This window comes from Biomphalaria glabrata, chromosome 8 (assembly GCF_947242115.1).
Source record: "Biomphalaria glabrata chromosome 8, xgBioGlab47.1, whole genome shotgun sequence".
Classification (NCBI taxonomy): domain Eukaryota; kingdom Metazoa; phylum Mollusca; class Gastropoda; family Planorbidae; genus Biomphalaria; species Biomphalaria glabrata.
In genome coordinates, this window is record NC_074718.1 from 19,450,852 (window position 1) to 19,475,621 (window position 24,770).

General features: G+C 38.4%; 1 protein-coding gene across 1 annotated transcript in view; it reads right to left on the reverse strand.

Annotated features, from left to right (window-relative positions):
* Window positions 1–402: 402 nt before the first annotated feature.
* The window catches only part of LOC106079989 (myophilin-like), a 28,482-nt gene continuing 4,114 nt past the window's right edge, over window positions 403–24,770 (reverse strand). Inside the window, exons 2-6 of the mRNA XM_056039013.1 lie at window positions 16,420–16,479; window positions 15,108–15,185; window positions 12,837–12,910; window positions 8,602–8,809; window positions 403–1,963 (exon numbers count right to left, since the gene is read on the reverse strand). Of these exons, the coding sequence (XP_055894988.1) occupies window positions 1,760–1,963; window positions 8,602–8,809; window positions 12,837–12,910; window positions 15,108–15,185; window positions 16,420–16,470 (615 nt within the window). The 5' untranslated portion in view covers window positions 16,471–16,479 and the 3' untranslated portion in view covers window positions 403–1,759. The remainder of the gene's footprint in view (window positions 1,964–8,601; window positions 8,810–12,836; window positions 12,911–15,107; window positions 15,186–16,419; window positions 16,480–24,770) is intronic.

The window sequence follows — 24,770 nt, forward strand, 5'->3', positions numbered from 1 at the left end:
GCAAAAGGAAAAGATCGTCTCTCGAGATGTAAATGTCACACTGATTTTATGGCCCGCCAAATGTTATTCTTTTAATTTTTTAGACCGCTCCTGAAAAAGTTTGCTTATCACGTATTATAAAGCCTACACTCACAGACAATTCTTGAAGGCGACAATGTAATTCTAGCTCACATAATGTCCCTTTATTTCATGTTTTGAAAAGTCTGAGAAAGAAGCATCAAATGAAAACCTAAATCTTTGGCCCGATAGTCTAGCCCTAAGGATAAATTATGTTTGCTTGGCTCATCCCATGGAATAGCCTCCATTGGACTTACTTCTCCAACCAAGTGGAAGAAACAAAAACTTATGAATGAACTTGCATCTACTGTCTCTCCAGATATATAATAAGAAGGGAAGACAAGGTTGATTGTATAGATATATTTGTAATACATCATTGTAATTAGTGTAAGCAAAGTATCTTCAATATTTCAATGTATTCCTGTCTAGGTTAATTTTGAACATTATACATTCAGAACAAATAATACATAAATACATAATACATAAATACATAATACATAAATACTTTCAAATAGTAGCAATTACAATGATATACTTCCATAGTAACTCTAGACCGCAGGACACTAAACTGTTTCATTATTCTCTGGTCATATTACAAGGATCTCTACCGCAGAGGATAACTTAGGACAAGCTAGAGTCAATGAGCAAAAACTGCCAATTTGTCTCACTGCATCCAAGAAAGAATGCAGAGAGATTCAGTCAAATAAAAGCAGCATCTAATTATAAACAAAGCAATTCATTGAAGAAAATAAAATTAAGCTTGTTTACTGATGTAGTCGTGTAAAAAAAGAATATCGTTTAATTAAAAAATTCTAACAATAAGACAGGATTTTAAAAAATCTATTGTACTTAAAAACCATTTAATCCTTTTTATACAGTTAATCGATTGTCGCCGCATCTATTTCCTTTCAGTCTAAATAGGTTCAGTTGACGACCAAGTGTCGGTTGGTGTGACTATCGGTTGGTGTGACTATCGGTTGGTGTGACTATCGTTGGGATTAATACTCATAAAGACATAAAGAATTGAGGTGTTAGTTTGATTGGTATTTTCGGCAAAACACAACTTTAGTGTTAGGTCCAATATTTTGTACAAAAGTGATACAAATTAGTATAGATGTACATGAGTTATAGTAGCTTTATACCATTCTAATTGATAGTATAGGTCCTAAAGATTTACAAGCGTGAAACTTAAAATAAAAATATGTCTTTTTATATTGTAGATTTTTGTGGTTTGACATTCTTTTTGTAATAAATCCATATAGTAAAATAATTGATTTTGGTATTCATCCTTATGGATTTTTTATTTTTCATGGATTTATTGTGGCCATTGATACCCCACTAAAACATTGACATTATCAACACTTTAAAAACATGAGCAAAGAGCTGAAAAGACAGGTGTTACAATTTCGTACAAATTATTTTTGATGTTTATAAGTTTATGGCGATGCATAATTTGTATATTAACATGTTCATTTCATGCTCTGAAATCTTCTTTATCTGCATCAATGCGATCATTTCAGATCAAATGACCCAGGACTGTTCAGATCAAATGACCGGACTGTTCAGCCTAGTAAAAGCTAAAATTTACTTTTTGACATGCATAGTAAAAGTTTAAAACAAAAGTGAGAACAAAGTGAGCATTAAAATGAGCATTCTTCAAATCTAGGTAACAAATTGTCTCTATAAAACTGTTAGTAGATTTTCAAATATTTCCATTCAAGCCATGTTCATTGATGCTGCGAGATCTACCGAAATTCATACCCGACTGATTAGCACCTTTGTTGGTTCCCATTTGAAGACCAATCACTGACTGTCCTGCGTTTAAAGTTTCAGGGCTAAAGTTACGAGGATTTTCATCAGCTTCTTTAACTCCTAAAGATGGTCCATTATATCCAACCTTGGGTGCCTAAAGAAATATAAGATACCATTTTATTTGGAGTTTGCATTACACAAAATTTTATAATCAGCAGCACACAATGTAAGTAGGACTAGGTAATGGGAGCAGCACACAATGTAAGTAGGACTGGGAAATGGGAGCAGCACACAATGTAAGTAGGACTAGGTAATGGGAGCAGCACACAATGTAAGTAGGACTGGGCAATGGGAGCAGCACACAATGTAAGTAGGACTAGGTAATGGGAGCAGCATACAATGTAAGTAGGACTGGGCAATGGGAGCAGCACACAATGTAAGTAGGACTGGGAAATAGGAGCAGCACACAATGTAAGTAGGACTGGGCAATGGGAGCAGCAATCAATGTAAGTAGGACTGGGAAATAGGAGCAGCACACAATGTAAGTAGGACTAGGTAAGAGATGAAGCTTCATTGAATTATTTCATTTCTTAAACATTTCGTTTTTACTTCATTAATATGCTACTCAAGTAAACAAAAATAATAATGCCAAATACAACTTATGTTTGTCCTTTAAAAAAAGCCCCCTTCCTTTGTAAGCATGTAACGCAGTGGATATATGTGTACACAAATAAATAACTTTAAAATATATCGTTGCTCTAAAACTATATGTCTGATGTGCATACGTTTGGGTATCTATAGACACTTTATTGGGAAGTGGGAACCAAATAGGACTAGCAATGCAAAACAAACGTAGGATCCCCAGTTATGTTAGTTTCTTCATTGTGAGTGGACAGAACAATGGCTATCGGGCATTACTTCAACCATTGTGAGTGGACACAGAACAATGGCTATCGGGCATTACTTCAACCATTGTGAGTGGACACAGAACAATGGCTATCGGGCATTACTTCAACCATTGTGAGTGGACACAGAACAATGGCTATCGGGCATTACTTCAACCATTGTGAGTGGACACAGAACAATGGCTATCGGGCATTACTTCAACCATTGTGAGTGGACACAGAACAATGGCTATCGGGCATTACTTCAACCACTGTGAGTGGACAGAACAATGGCTATCGGGCATTACTTCAACCATTGTGAGTGGACACAGAACAATGGCTATCGGGCATTACTTCAACCATTGTGAGTGGACACAGAACAATGGCTATCGGGCATTACTTCAACCATTGTGAGTGGACACAGAACAATGACTATCGGGCATTACTTCAACCATTGTGAGTGGACAGAACAATGGCTATCGGGCATTACTTCAACCATTGTGAGTGGACAGAACAATGGCTATCGGGCATTACTTCAACCATTGTGAGTGGACACAGAACAATGGCTATCGGGCATTACTTCAACCATTGTGAGTGGACACAGAACAATGACTATCGGGCATTACTTCAACCATTGTGAGTGGACAGAACAATGGCTATCGGGCATTACTTCAACCATTGTGAGTGGACAGAACAATGGCTATCGGGCATTACTTCAACCATTGTGAGTGGACACAGAACAATGACTATCGGGCATTACTTCAACCATTGTGAGTGGACAGAACAATGGCTATCGGGCATTACTTCAACCATTGTGAGTGGACAGAACAATGGCTATCGGGCATTACTTCAACCATTGTGAGTGGACAGAACAATGGCTATCGGGCATTACTTCAACCATTGTGAGTGGACGGAACAATGGCTATCGGGCATTACTTCAACCATTGTGAGTGGACAGAACAATGGCTATCGGGCATTACTTCAACCATTGTGAGTGGACAGAACAATGGCTATCGGGCATTACTTCAACCATTGTGAGTGGACAGAACAATGGCTATCGAGCATTACTTCAACCATTCTGCGCACTATGTTCAACAGTTCCACTGTACTAAGCCCACGCCCACCTTCAATGTGCTCAACAAGATGTGTACGTGTTTTTGTTCACAGCATATTACATTGGTTGCTCCTGCAGTTCAGTAGGTAGAGGACAATTAATAGGACAATTAATTAGGTCCTTCAAGGTTGTCCTCAAGGTATTCTGGTCTTCAAGCCATGCGATCAAAGTGCAAAGTTAGTCTTTTCATTTATCTACTCCCCATTGATCTCAACAAGTGATGGACACAGAGCAGTGACGCCAGTGGCACAGAGCAGTGACGCCAGTGGCACAGAGCAGTGACGCCAGTGGCACAGAGCAGTGACGCCAGTGGCACAGAGCAGTGACACAGAGCAGTGACGCCTGTGATACAGAGCAGTGACGCCAGTGGCACAGCGCAGTGACGCCAGTGGCACAGAGCAGTGACGCCAGTGACACAGAGCAGTGACGCCAGTGGCACAGAGCAGTGACGCCTGTGATACAGAGCAGTGACGCCAGTGGCACAGCGCAGTGACGCCAGTGGCACAGAGCAGTGACGCCAGTGACACAGAGCAGTGACACCAGTGACACAAAGCAGTGACGCCAGTGGCACAGAGCAGTGACGCCAGTGACACAGAGCAGTGACGCCATTGATACAGCGCAGTGACGCCAGTGATACAGAGCAGTGACGCCAGTGACACAGAGCAGTGATACAGAGCCGTGACGCCAGTGATACAGAGCAGTGACGCCAGTGATACAGAGCCGTGACGCCAGTGATACAGAGCAGTGACGCCAGTGATACAGAGCAGTGACGCCAGTGATACAGAGCAGTGACGCCAGTGATACAGAGCAGTGACGCCAGTGACACAGAGCAGTGACGCCAGTGATACAGAGCAGTGACGCCAGTGATACAGAGCAGTGACGCCAGTGACACAGAGCAGTGACGCCAGTGATACAGAGCAGTGACGCCAGTAGTAGTGGTCAGGAATAAAAGGTTGATTCTTCACCAACTCTTCTATGGCCAGAGATGAAAGGTTGCCTCTTCACCAACTCCTCTATGGTCAGGAATAAAAGATTGACTCTTCACCAACTCTTCTATGGCCAGAGATCTAAAGTTGACTCTTCACCAACTCCTCTATGGCCAGAGATCTAAGGTTGACTCTTCACCAAATTCTCTATGGTCAGGAATGAAAGGTTGACTCTTCACCAAATTCTCTATGGTCAGGAATGAAAGGTTGACTCTTCACCAACTTCTCTATGGCCAGGAATGAAAGGTTGACTCTTCACCAACTCCTCTGTCCAAAAGTCCTTATCAACGAAATCATTTAATCACATCCGTCGTGCGGGGCTACGGTTCCCTATCGAGCTTCAAAGAGAGTGCTTCGTACTCTAGAATGTAAAGCTACATCAGCGTGGGTAGAGGGAGCCCCGTAAGGGTTTGGGCAGCTTTCTTTTCATCCTCACCCAGCGCAATAAGCGATAATTCGTTTTCTTAGTTGCCTATTTATTGTCTTGTATAAAGTTAAATACATTTAATGATGCGCCCCTCGTATGACCAGAAGACTGGACATCTTTAAATGTAATCAATGCGCCATTCGGCAGAGTTGATAAATGCAGAGTGTCCAAAAAGAGGAAAAGATTGGCCTCTGTGGCTATGAATGAAAGATTGGCTCTTCAATAACCCCTCTGTAGAAGGTCACTCATTAACTTGAGCTAGAGGATCATCTAATCACACCCGTTTTGTAGTGTCCAGATCCTTTAGACTTACCAAGTCCACCTGTCTTGCCGACGTCGGAGGCCGATCACCACGAGTTTACCCCTACTCTGTACTCTGAGAGGGTCGCCACGCAGCATTAGAACTCCGCGAAGAACAGCGCTGTGCCGGTCTGGGGTTTAGCCGTGCCTTTGTTCCTTGCTACGTGCCATGTAGCATGTAAGTGTACTTTAGGTTTCAGTCTGATTGAAGCTCGCCTCACTACGTGCCATGTAGCCTGGAAGTGTACTTTAGGTTTCAGTCTGATTGAAGCTCGCCTCACTACGTGCCATGTAGCCTGGAAGTGTACTTTAGGTTTCAGTCTGATTGAAGCTCGCCTCACTACGTGCCATGTAGCCTGGAAGTGTACTTTAGGTTTCAGTCTGATTGAAGCTCGCCTCACTACATCTTTTCCACAACGGTGACACTCCGGAGTCTGTAATGTACCGGAAGTGATGTTGACCCAAAGCGTCTACCACCTTCAATGTATTCGAAGCGATGCACTGAACATAACAAACAAAAAGGTGAACACTAAAACAAAGCTAAAGGGCACTAAAGGTCAATATAAGGTCATTTTATGGCAGGTTGTCGGATTAATAAGTTCTAAGAAGATCACTTAGGAATGGTCAAGATAAAGAAACGAACAATTATTGTTTTGATTTGAAACATATTTGTTCATAAAACAACAACTTCGTATTGCAAAGTATTGCAGGTCATTCTGAAAGGCGACCTACTTGCGTGGAGTTCAGGTATCGCTGACTCCAGTGACACTGATAGTGGCTTCAAAGCAAAGCAACAAAAAAAAAAGTCTTATGTCTATTGAAGATCCTCAGACCCTAGTAACAAGGCCACGCCAGATATGTTCTCTATGGAGTTGTCAATGCTCCATTCTACCTCTATATTGCTAATTCGTATAGCACAAAATCCATGAAAAGGGGGGGGGGGGTCAAATAGTAGTTACATTTTTTTAAATCAATGTATGCTCCTCACTACTGAGTTCAGTATCGCTCAAGAAAAGTGCATACAACAAAAGCAATTCATTTTGAGCCAAAGCTATTTGGTCGTCGTTGTAGATGTAGGTCACTTTACATCCGGCTAACATAAGAATGTTTTGTTTTGTTTCCTACAGAAATACTTCATTAGTCTTATTTTGTTCTGAGTGTATGTCACATGGGCATAGCCAGGATTTTTATTCGGGGGGGGGGGGGGGGGTTGGGGGTGGATTTTTTCTTTCCCCCCCCCCCCGCGAAATTTTTTTTATATCTATTTATGTGTGTGTGTGTGTGTGTGTACATAATCTTTATTGCATTCTGACCTTTCATTCTTTCGGAAGACGTTTATTGTGCCCTAGAATAGGTTCTTCCATGAGTTAGTGGAAAAATTGTAGATTCCCCGCCATTACTAGCAAGGGGGTCTGGGGGAGCGCTAGGCGCGGGGCTTCCCGCCACCAAGCACTATTTGTGGTATTGAAAGCCAACAAAATGCATATTCTGAGGTTTCTACAGTGAATTTTCCTGCTATTAAAAAGTTTTATTTCAAAAACCTAATGTGCTATTCTTACTGACTTAGACCCTCCCGAGCCATTAGGAGCATTTGACGTCAAGCTGTTTCCATAAAAATCTGTCACTGGTAATGTCTGAAGCCTCTTCCCACCTGCCATGAGGACCTCAATGAATGAGTGGCGTCAAGTTGTACTAGGATATCATTGCAACTCTTCTTATGCGTAATTTATTTTGTCGGAGAACATGTCCCGCAAACCTCATGCGTCGCTCTCTCACAATCTTACTAAAGGGTCGACTCCCAGTTCGGCATAGGATTTCCTTGATTTAAACCCGATCTCTATAACTGACTCCTAAAATCTGTCTTAGCCAACTTTGTTGAGCCACATTTAGTGTTTTTCAATTTCGGCAGATGACTATTCACTGCAGTTTATTAAGGGAGCCCTGCCACTGGTAAAAATGTGTAACCTCTCTTGAATACGCTCTTGGAATTAAGTGACTGTAGTTTGCTTTAGAGAAGTTTTATCGTCAAAGTCATCTGTTGGGGGTTTTCCACCTCAAAATGCTCTGTAAGGGGGATCTTAAACTCAAAACCATCTGGAGGGGTTTTAAACTTTAAAAAAACGCCATCTGTAGAAGAGGGATTTAAACTCAAAACCCCCGATTGGATTGGCTACGCTCAAATAATTTTAGTGTGTAATTTGCATTTTTTTAAATATTGAAGAGGTATTTTAAACTCAAAACCCCTTTTGGCAACGCTGATAGCATTTTGAGTGCGTAATTTGCTTTTTTTCTTCAACTGAAGATGTATTTTTTAGCCTCAAACCCCCCTGGCGGGGGTTTTAAACTCAAAACCCCTTTGGCTACGCTTATAGATTTTAGAGTGAGTAATTTGCTTTTATTTATAATGAAGAAGTATTTTTTAGCTTCAAACTCCACTGGAGGGGAGTTTAAACTCAAAACCCCTATTAATAACATTTTGAGTGTATAGTTTGCATTGTTTTTATTATTAAAGAGGTATTTTTTACCTTCAAACCCCGCTGAAGTGGGCTTTAAACTCAAAACTAACTCAAAACCCATTTAGCTACGGTCATAACATTTTGAATTTTTTTTTATATTGAAGAGGGGGTTTATCGTAAATTTTGGAGGGGTTTTAAAATCAAAATCTTCCTTAACTGTGCTCTTGGAATTAGGGAATTTTCGTTTGCATTTTTTTTTGTTTTGTTTTATAGAAGAGGGGGAGTTAACTGCAAAAACCCCAAGTAGGGGGTTTAAAACTCAAAACCCCTGGTAGGGGGTTTTAAACTCAAAATCCCTGATAGGGGTTTTTAAACTTGAACCCCCTGGTAGGGGGTTTTAAACTCAAAACCCCATTGGTTGTGCTGGGGGAAGTGATGGTTTAGTATTAAAATCTCACCTAAAATAAACAAAATCAAAGCAAAAAATCATTCACTAAATTTATTTCGGGGGGGGGGGGGGTTGAGCCCCAAACCCCCCCCCTGGCTACGCCCATGGTATGTCATATTAGGTTTGTGTAGGTATGAACAAATAATATGATAAATATATTTGCCTTTTTCATGTTACCTTTCGTCCCAGAGCGTAAATACAATTGACAACTTGAACCATATTGATTTTATCATAAAGGTCAACAGTTTGAAACAGATCTGTTTTGGAAACGCCCAGTTTCTCACAGGCCTCTAAGAAATTACTAATGTTTTCCATCTGCAGAAACGGCATCTTTGAGGTGTTCATTTTTTTGGTCATTACACCTGGCTTAATTTTATTAATTAATCTGAAAAGTATATGGAAAAAACAATAAAAGAATAAAAGAAAAAAAAAGACCTCTACAGACATGTTAACACTGTTTCATTTATTATCTACCCGTACAGATTGCTTATTGTCTATATTTAGCCTGTTTATTTCCTACATTTAGCCTGTTTATTTCCTAGATTTAGCCTGTTTATTTCCTTGATTTAGCCTGTTTATTTCCTACATTTAGCCTTTATTTCCTACATTTAACCTGTTTATTTCCTACATTTAGCCTGTTTATTTCCTAGATTTAGCCTGTTTATTTCCTACACTTAGCCTTTATTTCCTACATTTAGCCTTTATTTCCTACATTTAGCCTGTTTATTTCCTTGATTTAGCCTGTTTATTTCCTACATTTAGCCTTTATTTCCTACATTTTACCTGTTTATTTCCTAGATTTAGCCTGTTTATTTCCTACATTTAGCCTGTTTATTTCCTACATTTAGCCTGTTTATTTCCTAGATTTCGCCTGTTTATTTCCTACATTTAGCCTGTTTATTTCCTACAGTTATGCAAGCAGTTTTTTTTAAAGAGAAAACGCTAATTAGGATGCATTATAAGTTAGACATAAATTAAAACGAATATTAATCTTGTAAACTCCATTGTCGTCAACTTTTATTTTGTAGCGAGAATTTTTTTATTTTTTAGCTTTTGAGCAGTCGAATAACTCGGCCTACCAAATAACTGAACATAAATCCGCTGATCTTTTAGAAAGAACAGTGAGTGAGTAATTTCTAAATACTTTACTAATGTACATCAACACACACAGATTCTACAACCAAATTAGGTAGAACAATTTGTATAAAAATTTGATATATATTGGGCTACCTGGCTCAAATGTCTACATAATAATAAGGTGTTTGATCCTAATCACTTGGAAATAACATTTAGAAAAATAATGGACTTTAGGGTAGAGAATTATCTAGTTTGATTTTCATATACCTGTATAATGCTCATGTAGTTTTCCAGAAATAGGGTGTTGGGGGTCAGGGATATCTGATATTGTGTTGATTGTTCTGGAGTAGAGTATACTTGTATAATTTTTCTGTCTTTAGGGGGTTCATTGGTTAGGTAGTATGTCTTTGATATTAAATAATATTTCTATTACTGTTATTATATTTTTAGGTTAATCACTTTTCAATTGTTTATGATTTAATACTTGTGAATTATGATAACTTACAAATAAAAACATATTAAAAAAAAAAAAAAAAAAGCCCACAAAAGAGGCAAGATGGCCCATAAAAGAGGCATATATAAAGCCCAAAAAAGAGGCAAAGAAAAGAGGCATAAAGCCCAAGGATTCCTATGATGATAAAGCTAAACCTGAATAGCGCAAATTCTGAGGTTTCCTTAAAAAAAAAAAAAAAAAAATATACTTTAAAAAAAGTGATGCAAGTCAGCACACAAAGATGACATTCTACCTGTTTGGAAACCCCTGATATTTTTTTTGTTTGTTAATGATTGATTATAATTTATTCATTTTGATACTTGCTAATGTTCGACTTGTTCAATGTGTTCTTGTAATAAAGGATTAAACAGGTAAAAAAAAAAAGATTGAGCCTTTTCAAAACAATTACATTACCGGGCCCCGGGTTCGAATCCTGGGGAAGACTGGGATTTTCAACTTCGGCATCCTTAGGCGCCTCTGAGTCCACCCAGCTCCAATGGGTACCTGATATTAGTTGAGGGAAAAGTAAAGGCGGTTGGTCGTTGTGCTGGCTACATGACACCCTCGTTAACCGTAGGCCACAAAACAGATGAACTTTACATCATCTGCCCTATAGACCACAAGGTCTGAAAGGGGAACTAGTTAGGCCAGGTTCACATCTAACTTTGCATTCACTTGCACCTATCCTTTGATCTGCTGTACGTCTGCTGTATCTGTCAACCTTCTTTCTCCATTCTTATCTCTCATTTGTCTTTGATATAATTTCATTTGGATGTTCTTTCTGAAAATATTGAAGCCTGCCTGGGTGGACCACTTCGGGGGCCGATTTTGAGTTTGTGTTTCCACACAAACTGTCTTTGTAATCTTGTTATTTATTAAATTTAGCCTGTTTATTTCCTACATTTAGCCTTTTTTATTTATTAAATTTGGCCTGTTTTCCCCCTATATTTAGCCTGTTATTTCCTACAATTAGCCTGTTCAAACAAGCGGAAGACTAGTGCCAAAATAACTTAATATTGACCCACATCTTGCGTGCCATTTGATAATTATCCATTAGTACCTGTCATCATAATATGACCACAGAAAATCTGCTATACACTTGGGAAAGAAAAATGCTCAGAAAAATGTATGGTACCATACATAAGGAAACCGGATGGAGGATTCGCACCAACCAAGAAATATATAGCAGTGAGAGGAAGACCCATCCACAGTGACGGGAATAAAAGGGAACAAATTACTTTGTTGGCTAGTGTTGATATGCTCTTAACTACAAGTAGAAATAGATAAACGACAGGGCCGAGTTAACAAATACACACACACAGGCTTTATTCAACCACATTAGATAACCAACAGCAACACACACTTCCTAATCCTCTATGGGAACTAACTCTCACACAACATTACATCACATATCAACAGGTAGGTCACCTGGAAAGAATGCCAGAGAACAGAGGAGCAAAGATTGTTCACTGGTAAAAAACAAAAGGCAGGCGTCCCAAAGGCAGACCACGAGTAGGGTGGCTTGATGACGTAGATTACATAAGGCCAGGTTCTTATTTAACTTCACATTCACTTTCACCTATCCTTAAGTTTGCTGGACCGCTGGGGCACCACACAAGATCTGTCAACCTTTCTCCACTCTTCTCTGTCATTTGTCTTTGATCGAATTCTGATGTTCTTTCTGAAACTATTGAAACCTGCCTTTTGACCTGCCTGGGTGGACCACTTCGGGGTTTCCACACAAACTGTCTTTGTAATCTTGTTTATTTGTATACTTAGTTATCTATTTGTACACTTAGAATTGCGTGTACATGTATTCACCTATTTTACATTTAGTTATCTATTTGTACACTTAGAATTGCGTGTACATGTATTCACCTATTTTACATTTAGTTATCTATTTGTACACTTAGAATTGCGTGTACATGTATTCACCTATTTTACATTTAGTTATCTATTTGTACACTTAGAATTGCGTGTACATGTATTCACCTATTTTACATTTAGTTATCTATTTGTACACTTAGAATTTCGTGTACATGTATTCACCTATTTTACATTTAGTTATCTATTTGTACACTTAGTCATCTTTTATACATTTTGTCAGAGTCTTTTTGTACATTTGAATTTTAGGAATAAAATTTTGCCATTCATTGGTAGTTGTGCTTGTCACACAAGCTTCTTAAACTAAAAATCCACAGAAAAATAGGAAACATTATGTCCCCTAGAATCAATTGAGTTTCTATGGGGAATATTTTGAGACTCTTTTAACAGAATAGATAGTGCAACTTTGATCTAGAAATATGTTCTTTATACTAAAGGCCTAAAATCTGTTGAGATTAATGCAAACATATTTAATTTAGAAGCGCATTTGTTTCAAGAAACTACATTTTATAATACATTTTTGTTAACATTCATACCTGTCAAACCATTGAATCAACTTATCTAAGTGAGTTTTCCCCCAAAGGTTTATTCTTGAAAAAAAAACAATAATAATAAGGCTTGTCTTCGAGTCCGAAGATTAATTAGGAATGCAGTATTTCTCTGACCTACATATTTTGCCACATCCAGTGCAAGCATAACCATTGTCCCGGGTTGTTTCACGCGACTATGAAAATTCATTTGTGACCAGCATATTTTTCCACATCTGATGCATACAAAGCCGTTTTCCGCCAGGCGTCTATTTAAATTTTCTATGATAAATGAATGCTTGCGTTTATAAAAAGTATTTATTGTATTCTAAGACTTAATGAACCAGACAGCTCATTAATATCTGGCCACCAGACCAGAGAGTTTGCAATAAGAAAAAGAACAGGAAAGTCTAAACTATTTACTCTCATACTTGCATAAGATTGTTCCATCTTTTAAAGCAGCTTGAAATCTGTCCATGCCAAGGGATTGACTTCTGTCTTCATCCTAAACAATACACAGTCAAATTTGTCGTATGAACATTACTAAATACTTAAACTTTTACTTTCACTATGACACTGTAGACGTCATTAAAGTGCTTAGAATTATACTCAGTTAATATTTCAATGACTATGTATACAGAGAGAATATATTTTAATTAAATCAATACCAATAAATAAATACATGCCAACGATATTGTCGTAGGTGTATAGTTGATAAGACAAAACTTTTTTTTACATTCTTTTTATATAGTCCATATCTATCAGCGAAATGGCATATAAAGCGAACACCTCCCCGTAATTTTTATCCATTCTTATTTATTTCAAAAGTAACTGCAGAACTAATAAAATGGTATTACAAAGACTCCATTTTTCTACATTTCCCACATATTCACTTTCGTTTTCCCTCATACAATAAAGCATAGCTGAAGGTCAAAGTTGACATGTATGGAAATTTCATTCTCAAAACGTTTCCGGATAAACAAGAATAGGTCCGAACTTAAGACAATTTTAAAGCACCAATGGACATCGGCCGAAACAAAATTGCATATTATGCTTCTAAATAGATGAGGAAATAGCTAGAACAGCCAAGGCTATTCATTCCGTTGAAAAAAAAAAAAATTATAGGGTGTTCGCGCAAAATGAACTTTTATCTGAAAACCTATTCAGCGAGCACCCCTATAATAAGCTTAAAAAGCCATTAATGATAATTTAGTGACAAATTTAATCTGTTTTTCTTTTTGTCTTATCTATTGTTATTGTTTGTAAACTGAAATATTAAAATAATAGGCCTATTTTTAACCTTAACCCAATGTCTTCGATTTCGAAGATTAAGGATGAGTGTAGTAGCCTACATGTTTCACATGTCTACGCCCAGTTGTGACCAGCATATTTTCCCGCATTTTCTTTCCGTCTAAAATGTTTGACTCGCAGCTCTCCAACAGTCTCTCAGTGGTCATATGCTGGCAGTTACTTTCCTCTATGCCAGTGAGGGTGAAATGACCTTTCAGTTGATCTTAACAGCGCTTACACGGGGGGGGGGGGGGGGGTCTCTGTTTTACCGTCATCCTTTTTTTTTTAACTGGCTGGTTAACCACTTGTTATTAATGATATTAATAAGTGTATAAATGTTTAAACGAAGTGCAGAATTCATTTTCACAGGGTTCCCCCACCATTCTGAGATTAGGATTTCAGAAAAATTCCAAGAGTTTTCCAGGAGAAAATATTCGATTTCAGGAGCGGAAAAAACAAACGCGAACTATATATTTGGTAATAAATATAAGAATTACCATATAATATACATGTATAAAATTACAAGATCTCTCCTGAGCCTTTCGTCTCTATACCCGAAACCCAAGCAGTTGTAGATCTGCCTCCATACACCATCAATCCATCGTATTCGGGATCTGCCTTTAGGTCAATCAGCGCGCGGTGTTGGGGGGGGGGGGTGGATCGAGTTGATGGTGATTAAGTGCACTGAACGTGTTCTTAAAAAAAAAATAGTCGCAGTAACGAGAGTTTATGAAATGGAGAGTAAAACGACGTGGACTAGCCTATAGGGAGGAGGCGAGATAGAATTTTGTAGTTTCTTTCTTTAAAAAAAATATTTGATCGCAAGTTTCGTAGGCTATATAGACATCAGTTCCAAGCAGAGAAAGGAGATGAGGAGCACGAGAAAAGTGAAAACAAATTTAAGCCTAATGCCACAAGGAGGATAATAGTTATAATGCTTCATGGAAGAAGTTAGATGATAGAACTATTTGAAGCATAATTCCCTATATTTTAACATGCTATTTCGCTATTTTTTACGGCCTTTCGCTCATTATGACTCCCGCGAAAATTGCGTTCGCTTATTAGGTCCGACCCCTACTGCAAGTTGACTTGAATTATAAATTTAATAGCTGATATGGAAAAAAGATTTAAATTTAGTTTTATCGCCCAATAGCTGAGCAGATGTTTTCATTTTTTAAATAAGTTTAACTATTGCGGAGTTATAAATTCTAAACTAAAAACTGGCACAAAAGCGTTCGCCATTGGTCCTTTCCCATACATACATTTATATTAAAAAAAAATGTGCTACTTATTGTGGTAGTCCAGAAAAGACAAATGTGTATTATCCTCGTTAGCCTATTGTGTTCACTGGAAGTCAAGTCATTACTCACATTTAGATCAGTCTACTCACAGTCTACTCACAGTCTACTCACAGATATTTGTTCTTCTAGTACAGCTTCAATCCATAATCGTGCTCTTTGTTCCAGCTCCAAATCATATTTACTGGCGATCTGAAACATTTGAAATCACTGCACTTAATTAATGGAGCCCAGCGACTGGAAGAAATGTGTAACCGCTCTAGGCTACGCTCATGGAATTTGGTAACTAGTTTGCTTTAGATTTTATATTGAAAAGAAAAGTTTTATCGTCAAAACCATCTGTTGGGTGGTTTCAAACTAAAAAAAATGTCTGGAGTTTAAAAAAAAAAACAAAATCAAAAGCCCATTAGCTACGCTCATAGAATTTGGTGGCTGTAGTTTGCTATAGAATAATATTGAAGAGGGTGTTTTAACCTCAAAACTATCTATAAGAAGGTTTTAAACTCATCAGGAGGGAGTTTTAAAGTTTAAAAAAGCGTCCAGAGGGGGGGGGGGTAAACTCAAGAGCCTCTTGGCTACGGTCATAGAATTTTGTGTGTGTAGTTTGCTTTAATTTTATATTGAAGAGAAGGTTTTTAGATTAAAAGGGAGGTTTTACTCAAAACCCCCTGGAGGGGGTTTTAACTTAAGGCCCTCTGGAGGGTTTTTTAAAACACAAAACCCATCTAGGCTACGCTCATAGAATCTGGTGACTGTTGTATGACTTGTATGCTTTAGTCTATATTACCGTAAAAAAATAATTTGGAGAGGGTTTTAAACCAAAAAGCTTCTTTGGCTACGATCATGAAATTTGGTGACTGTCGTTTGCATTATTTTTCGTATAATAGAAGAGGGGGTTTTAACCTCAAACCCCCCCTGGAAGGGGATTTTCAACTGAAAACCCCATTGCCCGCGCTGGTCCAAGTGATGGTTTAACATTAAAATTTCACCTAAAATAAACAAAATCAAAGCAAAAAATCAGTCACAAAATTCCACCCTGCGTGATGGGGGCGATTTCATTTCGGGGGGGGGGGGGGTCGGGGGTTTGAGTGTCTTTATTTTTATCCGTACACTAAAATGTCAGTCTCAAATCGTTCTAGAAACATCCTCAGTTTACTTAGTGAATTAAAACAAGGACTATTAATTATTTGGATTCTATAAAAGGATGGACACAGGGAGTTGAGTTGGAAAAGAGGTTCTAAGGCTTTCCACAGGCACCTCAGAGAAACACCTAGCACATATAGAGTACTGTACTTGAGCTACTAGGCAGAGAGTCCTTGGAACCATCTAGCGCATATAGAATACTGTACTTGAGCTACTAGATAAAGATCTTTTATTGGTTTCATTCAAAATGCATAAATATGTTTTGAATGAAAAGAGAACTTACTTTTCGATTTACTTCTCCAGTCAAGCCATAGCCTCTTGGCCTGGTAGCCATCCTCGGGATCTGCTCAAGTCAAACAAAATAGTCCAGATGATTAAAAAAAAACGAAAAAAAAAACAAACTATGTTTGTGTGTGAAAATTAAAATATGTCTGAATTAAGGACCTCAACAGCCATGCCTGTGTACATATAAGATGTTACAGGGGCCTCTAAACGTCTCAATAATTTTATCTAAAACCTGCTCTGTTTGATGTGTTGAAAGAAAACAAGATAAACATTGTAAAAAATACTTTTTTTTTTTAAAGCAAAGCTTATGCCAAGTGTAAGTGTATCAATGAGTGTTGTATCAGTCATGTCATCAAATGTGTACTAGGTCTGGACCAACAACAATACATCTGTTTAATTAATAATATTTTTAACCTTTTTTTTTTTTTAGCGCGTTGTCATGCTTTTAGCTTTCTCAATAAGCTATAATCCTATCACTTATCTGGACCAGTTGGGAAAATGGGGGGGGGGGGGGAGAGAAAGGGATATCTGGGTGGATTTTACGGTAAATGGTTTTTAAAAGCATTTACAAAAAAGGCACGACCTGAATTCAAACTCGCGGCTCGCGCCTCCTTGGGCAGACATGCTAACCACTCTGCTAGTGATGTACTCATGACTAAAGATGATTGTATTGTTATATATGTTATATATTGTTTGTTTAAATTTAGAGCGGCGACCTATAAAGGGGCAGCTTATCATTTCAGTCAAGAACAATTTCTTTCCATTGTTCGAGATACCAAACAAAAGAATTAATTAGCAATAGTTTAATTGTTTATTTTTTTACATTGTTTCGTGTGCTGTCAGGTCAAAGACATAATTGTGCAGACTTTCAGTTTGACATTTGGGTGTGGGAGAAACAACGTGTACAAACATTTGTATCAGACGACAGAGTGAGCTGATAGAAGAAACAACGTGTACAAACATTTGTATCAGACGACAGACAGAGTGAGTTGATAGAAGAAACAACATGTACAAACATTTGTATAAGACGACAGACAGAGTGAGTTGATAGAAGAAACAACGTGTACAAACATTTGTATAAGACGACAGACAGAGTGAGTTGATAGAAGAAACAACGTGTACAAACATTTGTATAAGACGACAGACAGAGTGAGTTGATAGAAGAAACAACGTGTACAAACATTTGTATCAGACGACAGACAGAGTGAGTTGATAGAAGAAACAACGTGTACAAACATTTGTATAAGACGACAGACAGAGTGAGCTGATAGAAGAAACAACGTGTACAAACATTTGTATCAGACGACAGACAGAGTGAGCTGATAGAAGAAACAACGTGTACAAACATTTGTATCAGACGACAGACAGAGTGAGCTGATAGAAGCTTTGTACAAATCTCTGGAATGAAATCTTGGCACCTTCAATGGGACGGTCCACATTAGAACACACACATTTTTGTCCCGTAGCCCTAAAGGGTGAAATAAATAGATATGCTTTGTCTGAAGTAATTAGTGCGTCATGGACACACTTTTCCACACTGACCTATGCATCTTTCCACATTCAAGTATGCACCTTTTCTTTGCCCGACAGTTGTAGCCCAATACATTGAACACGTTTTTTTTTAACTTTTTTTTTTTACACTTTTTTTTTTTGCATGCGTCTTGCACTAAAACAGCCCGAGCTGAAATCAAATGTTCTCAACACTTTTTGCCAGAACCCATTATATTAGCAAGGGGCGTCCCTTTAGCAATGTTTGTGGTACCCTTATACATGTCTATTTGATGACCTTTGTCTTTGTCTCCACACATGGAACAGTCTAATAGAAACAATCTGTCCACACATGGAACAGTCTAATAGAAACAATCTGTCCACACATGGAACAGTCTAATAGAAACAATCTGTCCACACGTGGAACAGTCTAATAGAAACAATCTGTCCCCAACCCTCTCCCACACTGCGTCTATCTCTCTGTCTTGATCTAATGCTGACAATAAAAACTTTGTGTATGTGGAACACTGGCGGATCGAGGGTGGGGTAGGGGGCGATCGCCCTATATTTATATATACAAGTTTTTGCATGTAATTTGTGTGTGTATTTATACATAGGGTTAGGGGTTAAGTGTTATGAGGGGGAGACAGCATCGTATTGGTTGATTTCTCATGACCGTTATCGAGATAGTTCGTTTTGTTATTTGTCAATCTTTGCCCAATGAATGCATTAGCTTGTTCCAATGTATTCTCTCACTAGGTCAGGAGAGGAGAATCAAACTAGGTCAGGAGAGGAGAATCAAACTAGGTCAGGAGAGGAGAATCAAACTAGGTCAGCGAGACCAGTCGTCCTAGTAGGCCTGAACACGGACCTGCAACTTGAGAGCAGTTTCTAGCCCAATAACTCGTACGTCGTACACACATTTGAAGTGCAACGAGCTTTTGGTCTCCAGTGCTCACAGGTTGTGACGTTGCAGGTCAATGCTCAGGCCTTCTATGACTATTGGTCTCGATTTCAGGTCACGTGAAGTGTGTTAAGTTGCTACTTGCTCCTGAGTTACCAGCCTGACCCAAAGGCGGATCCTGTGACCCTTCGGGGGAGGGAGGGGGCGGAAGTAATGAAATCACAAACTAGTCGAAGTCGTTACTTACGTTACTAATATACCAATTATTTTTATATTTCAACCAATTTTTCAGATTATGCCGAACCCCCTCTAGTATGTTGACTGATGTAGTAGTGAGAGGGAGGACGAATTCATCAATCCCATCCCCCACCGACCCTCACCCCTCGAGTTGGGGGGGGGGGCGGTCCAATGTTTTTTTTTTCGTAGAAATCAGTTTGTTAAAATAATTAGTTACATATCCATAAGGTAGTTATTGATATTTTAACCAATCTTTATATTATGTCGCCCCCTTTCTAGTATGTTGGCCGAATCGGTTCAGTGGGAGAGGGCGATTACATCTACATCTATCTGTGAGTGGGGAGGGGCAGTCCCATTTTTAAGTAGAAATCAGTTTCTGAACAAAATTGTTGAACAACTATATAATATAATTTTATATTATGTCGCTCCACTCTGGTGTGTTGGCCGATTCTGTAGGGTCCAGAAGGGACTCAGGGATAGACACCCCCCCCCCCAACTGGACAGACTTTTCGTTTTGTATTTTAGTGATGAAATTCCAAATCAATGTCACTACTATAAGTTATATATGCTATATATTAAATTATCATATCGAGTTGTCCACTATTCTTTAATGTCAAATGCAATCATTAGCAATAATTATTAAACGGAGCGATGGCTCTTACATGATTAATCGTACTCACTCTACCGCCCCCCCCCCTTCTCCGACGAAAACATGACTGTTAAAACAGAATAGTCAAATATGGCGACAGAGTTTGTGTGATTGCGATGAATTTGTCATGATTATTTAAAGATTTTGTTTTGGAAAATTTAGAGTTCAAGAGAAACTTTAAAGGTATAACAGTAACTATTGAGATGACTTTTGAGCCCAAAAATTCTTTCCTAGTCGTTTTTACCCAACTTTTACTCAATCTGAGATTTTTCTATTGTACTGTATAACTTTTGGACTATAACTCACAATTTATACTTGAATCCTAAAAATACACAAATTTAGAGTAGAATCTAATTGGCCTATTTAGTTTCTTAATTTTTGTTCAGAGCTTTGAATTATACTTCTGTAACAAAACGAAGTTACAAACAGTTGAACAAAATTAATCATTTATAAATGAACGTCTTTTTCCAATATTTGTGTTATTTCGACGACAAAGGGTCTAAACGACTTCTCTCACCTACTCGTAGAAATGTCTCTTCTTTCGGAATACCTCTTTACTTAGGAGGTTTAATCCATAATTTACCATTTCTAACTCCAATTTAAACGCCTACCATATTTAGGCCTACACCATTGCCCTATTGTTGGACACAAAAGTTTGAATATTTAACCCTTTCTTTTAAAGCTAATCCAGTATTTCGTCAGTTAAATATTATTTTATTGTGTCTCTTGATGTATGACAAAGTCCTAAGATAACTGCCTTTATTAACTTTACCCTTTCTAGTCCATTTGAGACAAAAAGAATCTTTGTGTGCCTATTTTACCATAGGAATCACATGATCAGTTAGATGGTAACAACAGTGTCAGTGTAGTATAGTCAATTATTTTGAATAAAAGTTGAAGTAGCAAATTCAGTTGATTATGTAATATATAAATCTTCGAGGCGCGAGGCCCCTCGAACTACATGGCTTGTCGCACACATCATTAACGATTTGCGCCGCCTCTGTCCCTGCTCATCGTGAGAACAGATCTGTACATATCACATGACCAGGCAGCTACAATAGACATGTTCTTGTTCTAGTCTACATAAGTGAGACTTGAGTTGTACAAATAGACATGTTCTAGTTCTAGCCTACATAAGTGAGACTTGAGTTGTACAAATAGACATGTTCTTGTTCTAGTCTACATAAGTGAGACTTGAGTTGTACAAATAGACATGTTCTAGTTCTAGCCTACATAAGTGAGACTTGAGTTGTACAAATAGACATGTTCTTGTTCTAGACTACATAAGTGAGACTTGAGTTGTACAAATAGACATGTTCTTGTTCTAGTCTACATAAGTGAGACTTGAGTTGTACAAATAGACATGTTCTTGTTCTAGTCTACATAAGTGAGACTTGATTTGTACAAATAGACATGTTCTTGTTCTAGTCTACATAAGTGAGACTTGAGTTGTACAAATAGACATGTTCTTGTTCTAGTCTACATAAGTGAGACTTGAGTTGTACAAATAGACATGTTCTTGTTCTAGTCTACATAAGTGAGACTTGAGTTGTACAAACAGACATGTTCTTGTTTTAGTCTACATAAGTGAGACTTGAGTTGTACAAATAGACATGTTCTTGTTCTAGTCTACATAAGTGAGACTTGAGTTGTACAAATAGACATGTTCTTGTTCTAGTCTACATAAGTGAGACTTGAGTTGTACAAATAGACATGTTCTTGTTCTAGTCTACATAAGTGAGACTTGAGTTGTACAAACAGACATGTTCTTGTTCTAGTCTACATAAGTGAGACTTGATTTGTACAAATAGACATGTTCTTGTTCTAGTCTACATAAGTGAGACATGGGTTGTACAAACAGACATGTTCTTGTTCTAGTCTACATAAGTGAGACTTGATTTGTACAAACAGACATGTTCTACGTATAGTTGAGGCACAATTTATAACAATAGGCATGTCTTTGGTCTAGTCAACTTAGCTAAGGCACAATTTTAAAAAAATATATAACTATCAACAAGACCAAGACACAATTTTATAACCATACACACACACACATATATATATATATATATATATATATATATATATATATATATATATATATATATATATATATATATATATATATATATATACATATTGTTATGACTTTGCCATGCGCACCGCCATCCAAGATAGTGCAAAAAGAAGGTGCGCACTATCTGTGACCAAACAAGTCGGATGTTGACATTAGGACTAACGATTTCCGCTCAAGTCTAGAGCCAATATGGAGATGCTGTGCTCAAGGCAGATGTCCTTTGTGTTTGTCATGTCTCCGTGTAAATAAACGTCAATGTCCTCGTTGAGTTGCCTCACTTAAGTTATTACAATTGGTCTCAGAAGTGGGATTTTAGGCAACTCAACGAGAGGAGGTAGGATTTACAATGGCAGCTTTGAAACGATTAGACCAACTCTCGGCTAGAGAGCTTAGGAAGGAACTTCGTAACCGATATGAAATAATTGGTGGTACCAAGGAGGTGCTTACAGCTCGTCTCCGGCAAGCCTTGATTGATGAATACGAAGATCCGGAGACCTACCTATTTGAAATTGAACCGGAGATTTATGAGCTTATTGGCAAGATAAATGAAGGTATTGATGCAATGTGTGAACAAATTAACAGTATGGGGAACAAAGTAGATAAAATGGTGTCTCAGCTGAAAGAAGGAGTTAACTCGTTTGTAAAGGAGCAGTTGCCTGTAGACTCGTTGGTTAAGAAGTTGCGTGGTCAAGACTGTGGTTGCACAAACAGTGGTGACGGAGACGCTGGGGATTTGAGCGCCGTCTGTGTCTGTGTTGTGGGCAAGTCTTGTGGTTGTGACTTTCAAGACGAGAAACGTGATGGCGATTGCTGTGATGATCTCAACGGGATGTACCGAGTCGAACGGAAGGAGACAAATGAAGAAACTGAAGTCTGTTATGTGCCTGAAGCGTTTGTTCCTGTTGTACCTGTTACCAGTACCTCAATGAGCCGGACAGATCAAGACAACGTTGGGTCTGCGTTCAAGCCTGTTGCTGTGGACTTTAAAGACCTCTGCCTATCTTCCGGTGCCTACGAAGGAAATTCGAAGCTCGGCAACTGCATCCAGAAGTTTACCATGAATTGTACGTGCGGCGCATCACACATAGAATTTAGATGCCAAGAAAACTACCAACAGGGCATATGTACTTCTACCATCATCATCGACATTGGCATAGACGAATGTCAATCGGACTACTCTAAATCTGAGCCGTCAAGAGGAAGACATTTTCCACTTGAAACTGAAGAGACCTGTATTCTGGACGTGAAACTGTTGTCTGAGGATGACTGCGGTGCATTGGACTTTGTTTGCAACGTGGCTGAATGTGAACCTGCAGCTCCCTTGAGAGGCATCTGTCGGGAAGGTCTGCTGAGACAGCGTGTCCAATCAACGGCTGTGATGAAGAAAACAATCTCTTTGTGTGTCAAACGGCCACGTCATCGTCGCAACAACAGCCTGGTCAACTGGACAAAGAGAAAGCGACACTGGAGGAAAACAATGCGGATGGCTTCGTGGGGAACACGCTCCCTGCCGCCTGTGGCTCCCACTGATCGACCTCCACCTGAACTGTCAAACCTCAGCTGCACTGTTTCTTTTCGGGACGAAAAGTGCTAAGACGGGGGCAATGTTATGACTTTGCCATGCGCACCACCATCCAAGATAGTGCAAAAAGAAGGTGCGCACTATCTGTGACCAAACAAGTCGGATGTTGACATTAGGACTAACGATTTCCGCCCAAGTCTAGAGCCAATATGGAGATGCTGTGCTCAAGGCAGATGTCCTTTGTGTTTGTCATGTCTCCGTGTAAATAAACGTCAATGTCCTCGTTGAGTTGCCTCACTTAAGTTATTACAATATATATATATATATATATGTCATTATTGAGTGGAGTCACTTTGGGGTGCGGGCCGCAACGCGTGACACCATAAAGGGGGTGACACCCGAATAGAAAAATTTCACCTTTGCAATAGACAATTTAAAAAAAATGGTTACATACTAAAATATGATTATGCACAATTAGTATGTAGATCTATATTACTTATATTGTTTTCTGCTTCAAATATATTGGTTAAAACTCCATCACAATGTTCTAAACCAGTGATGCCCAAACTACGGCCCGCGGGTCAGATCCGGCCCGCGACGTGCTTCCATCCGGCCCGCCTAAACCTCGGCACAAAGTGAAGAAATTTTTTTAAAAGGTTGAAAAATGTATTTTTCTACGTTAGGACTTGCACTTTTTCTTGGATGGATTTCATTCTAATCTACGGCATTCTAAAGTCATATTATTTTTTTAATGAACACGACGTTTATTTTTTGGTGACAAGTGTTGACAGTTGTTTTAGATTCTTGAATAATTCCGCTGCTGTCTAGAGCTAGTCGTGTATATGTTGTGTGTAACACAGGGCATCAATTCTGCATCATTTTTTTGGTAAAGTTCTTTTGATATCAAAGTGAATGGTAGTACCATTTAATATAATATTTGAGCGTAAATGAAATGAGAGAGCCATAGCTACGAAATGAATGTAGAAACTTCCAGGAAAAAAGTGAAGACATCTTTGCTTTTGTTTAACATATGCCAACAAGATTCAGAAATGTTACTGTTTTTAAAACTTATAACAAAAAGTCATTTGCAAATCAAAACATAAAAAAAAAAATATGGCGGCATTGTTGGTTTTAACCGCCAAGAAAAAGATCGCTAAGCTACGCCTAGTTGAATGAGTAAAGTGACTGACGAGAACAAAGAGACAAGAAATGAGTCCACGGTAAGGACAAGTTACAGAGCTGCTCAAAGTATGAGAAATGATGCGTAAAAAAGTGCTTTCTAGCAGTAGTGAAAGAATTAGTCCTGGGTAAAAAAAAAATCAGTTAACGCATTGCAAAACTAAATGACAGAGCAGCAGATTTTGAAATTTTTCTATTGCCACTGAGGATTACTCCGATAGATCTGCAACTGAAATTGATTGACTTACAAATCCAGTCATCCCTGTTTGAGAAAGTTAGAGTGATGCAGACAG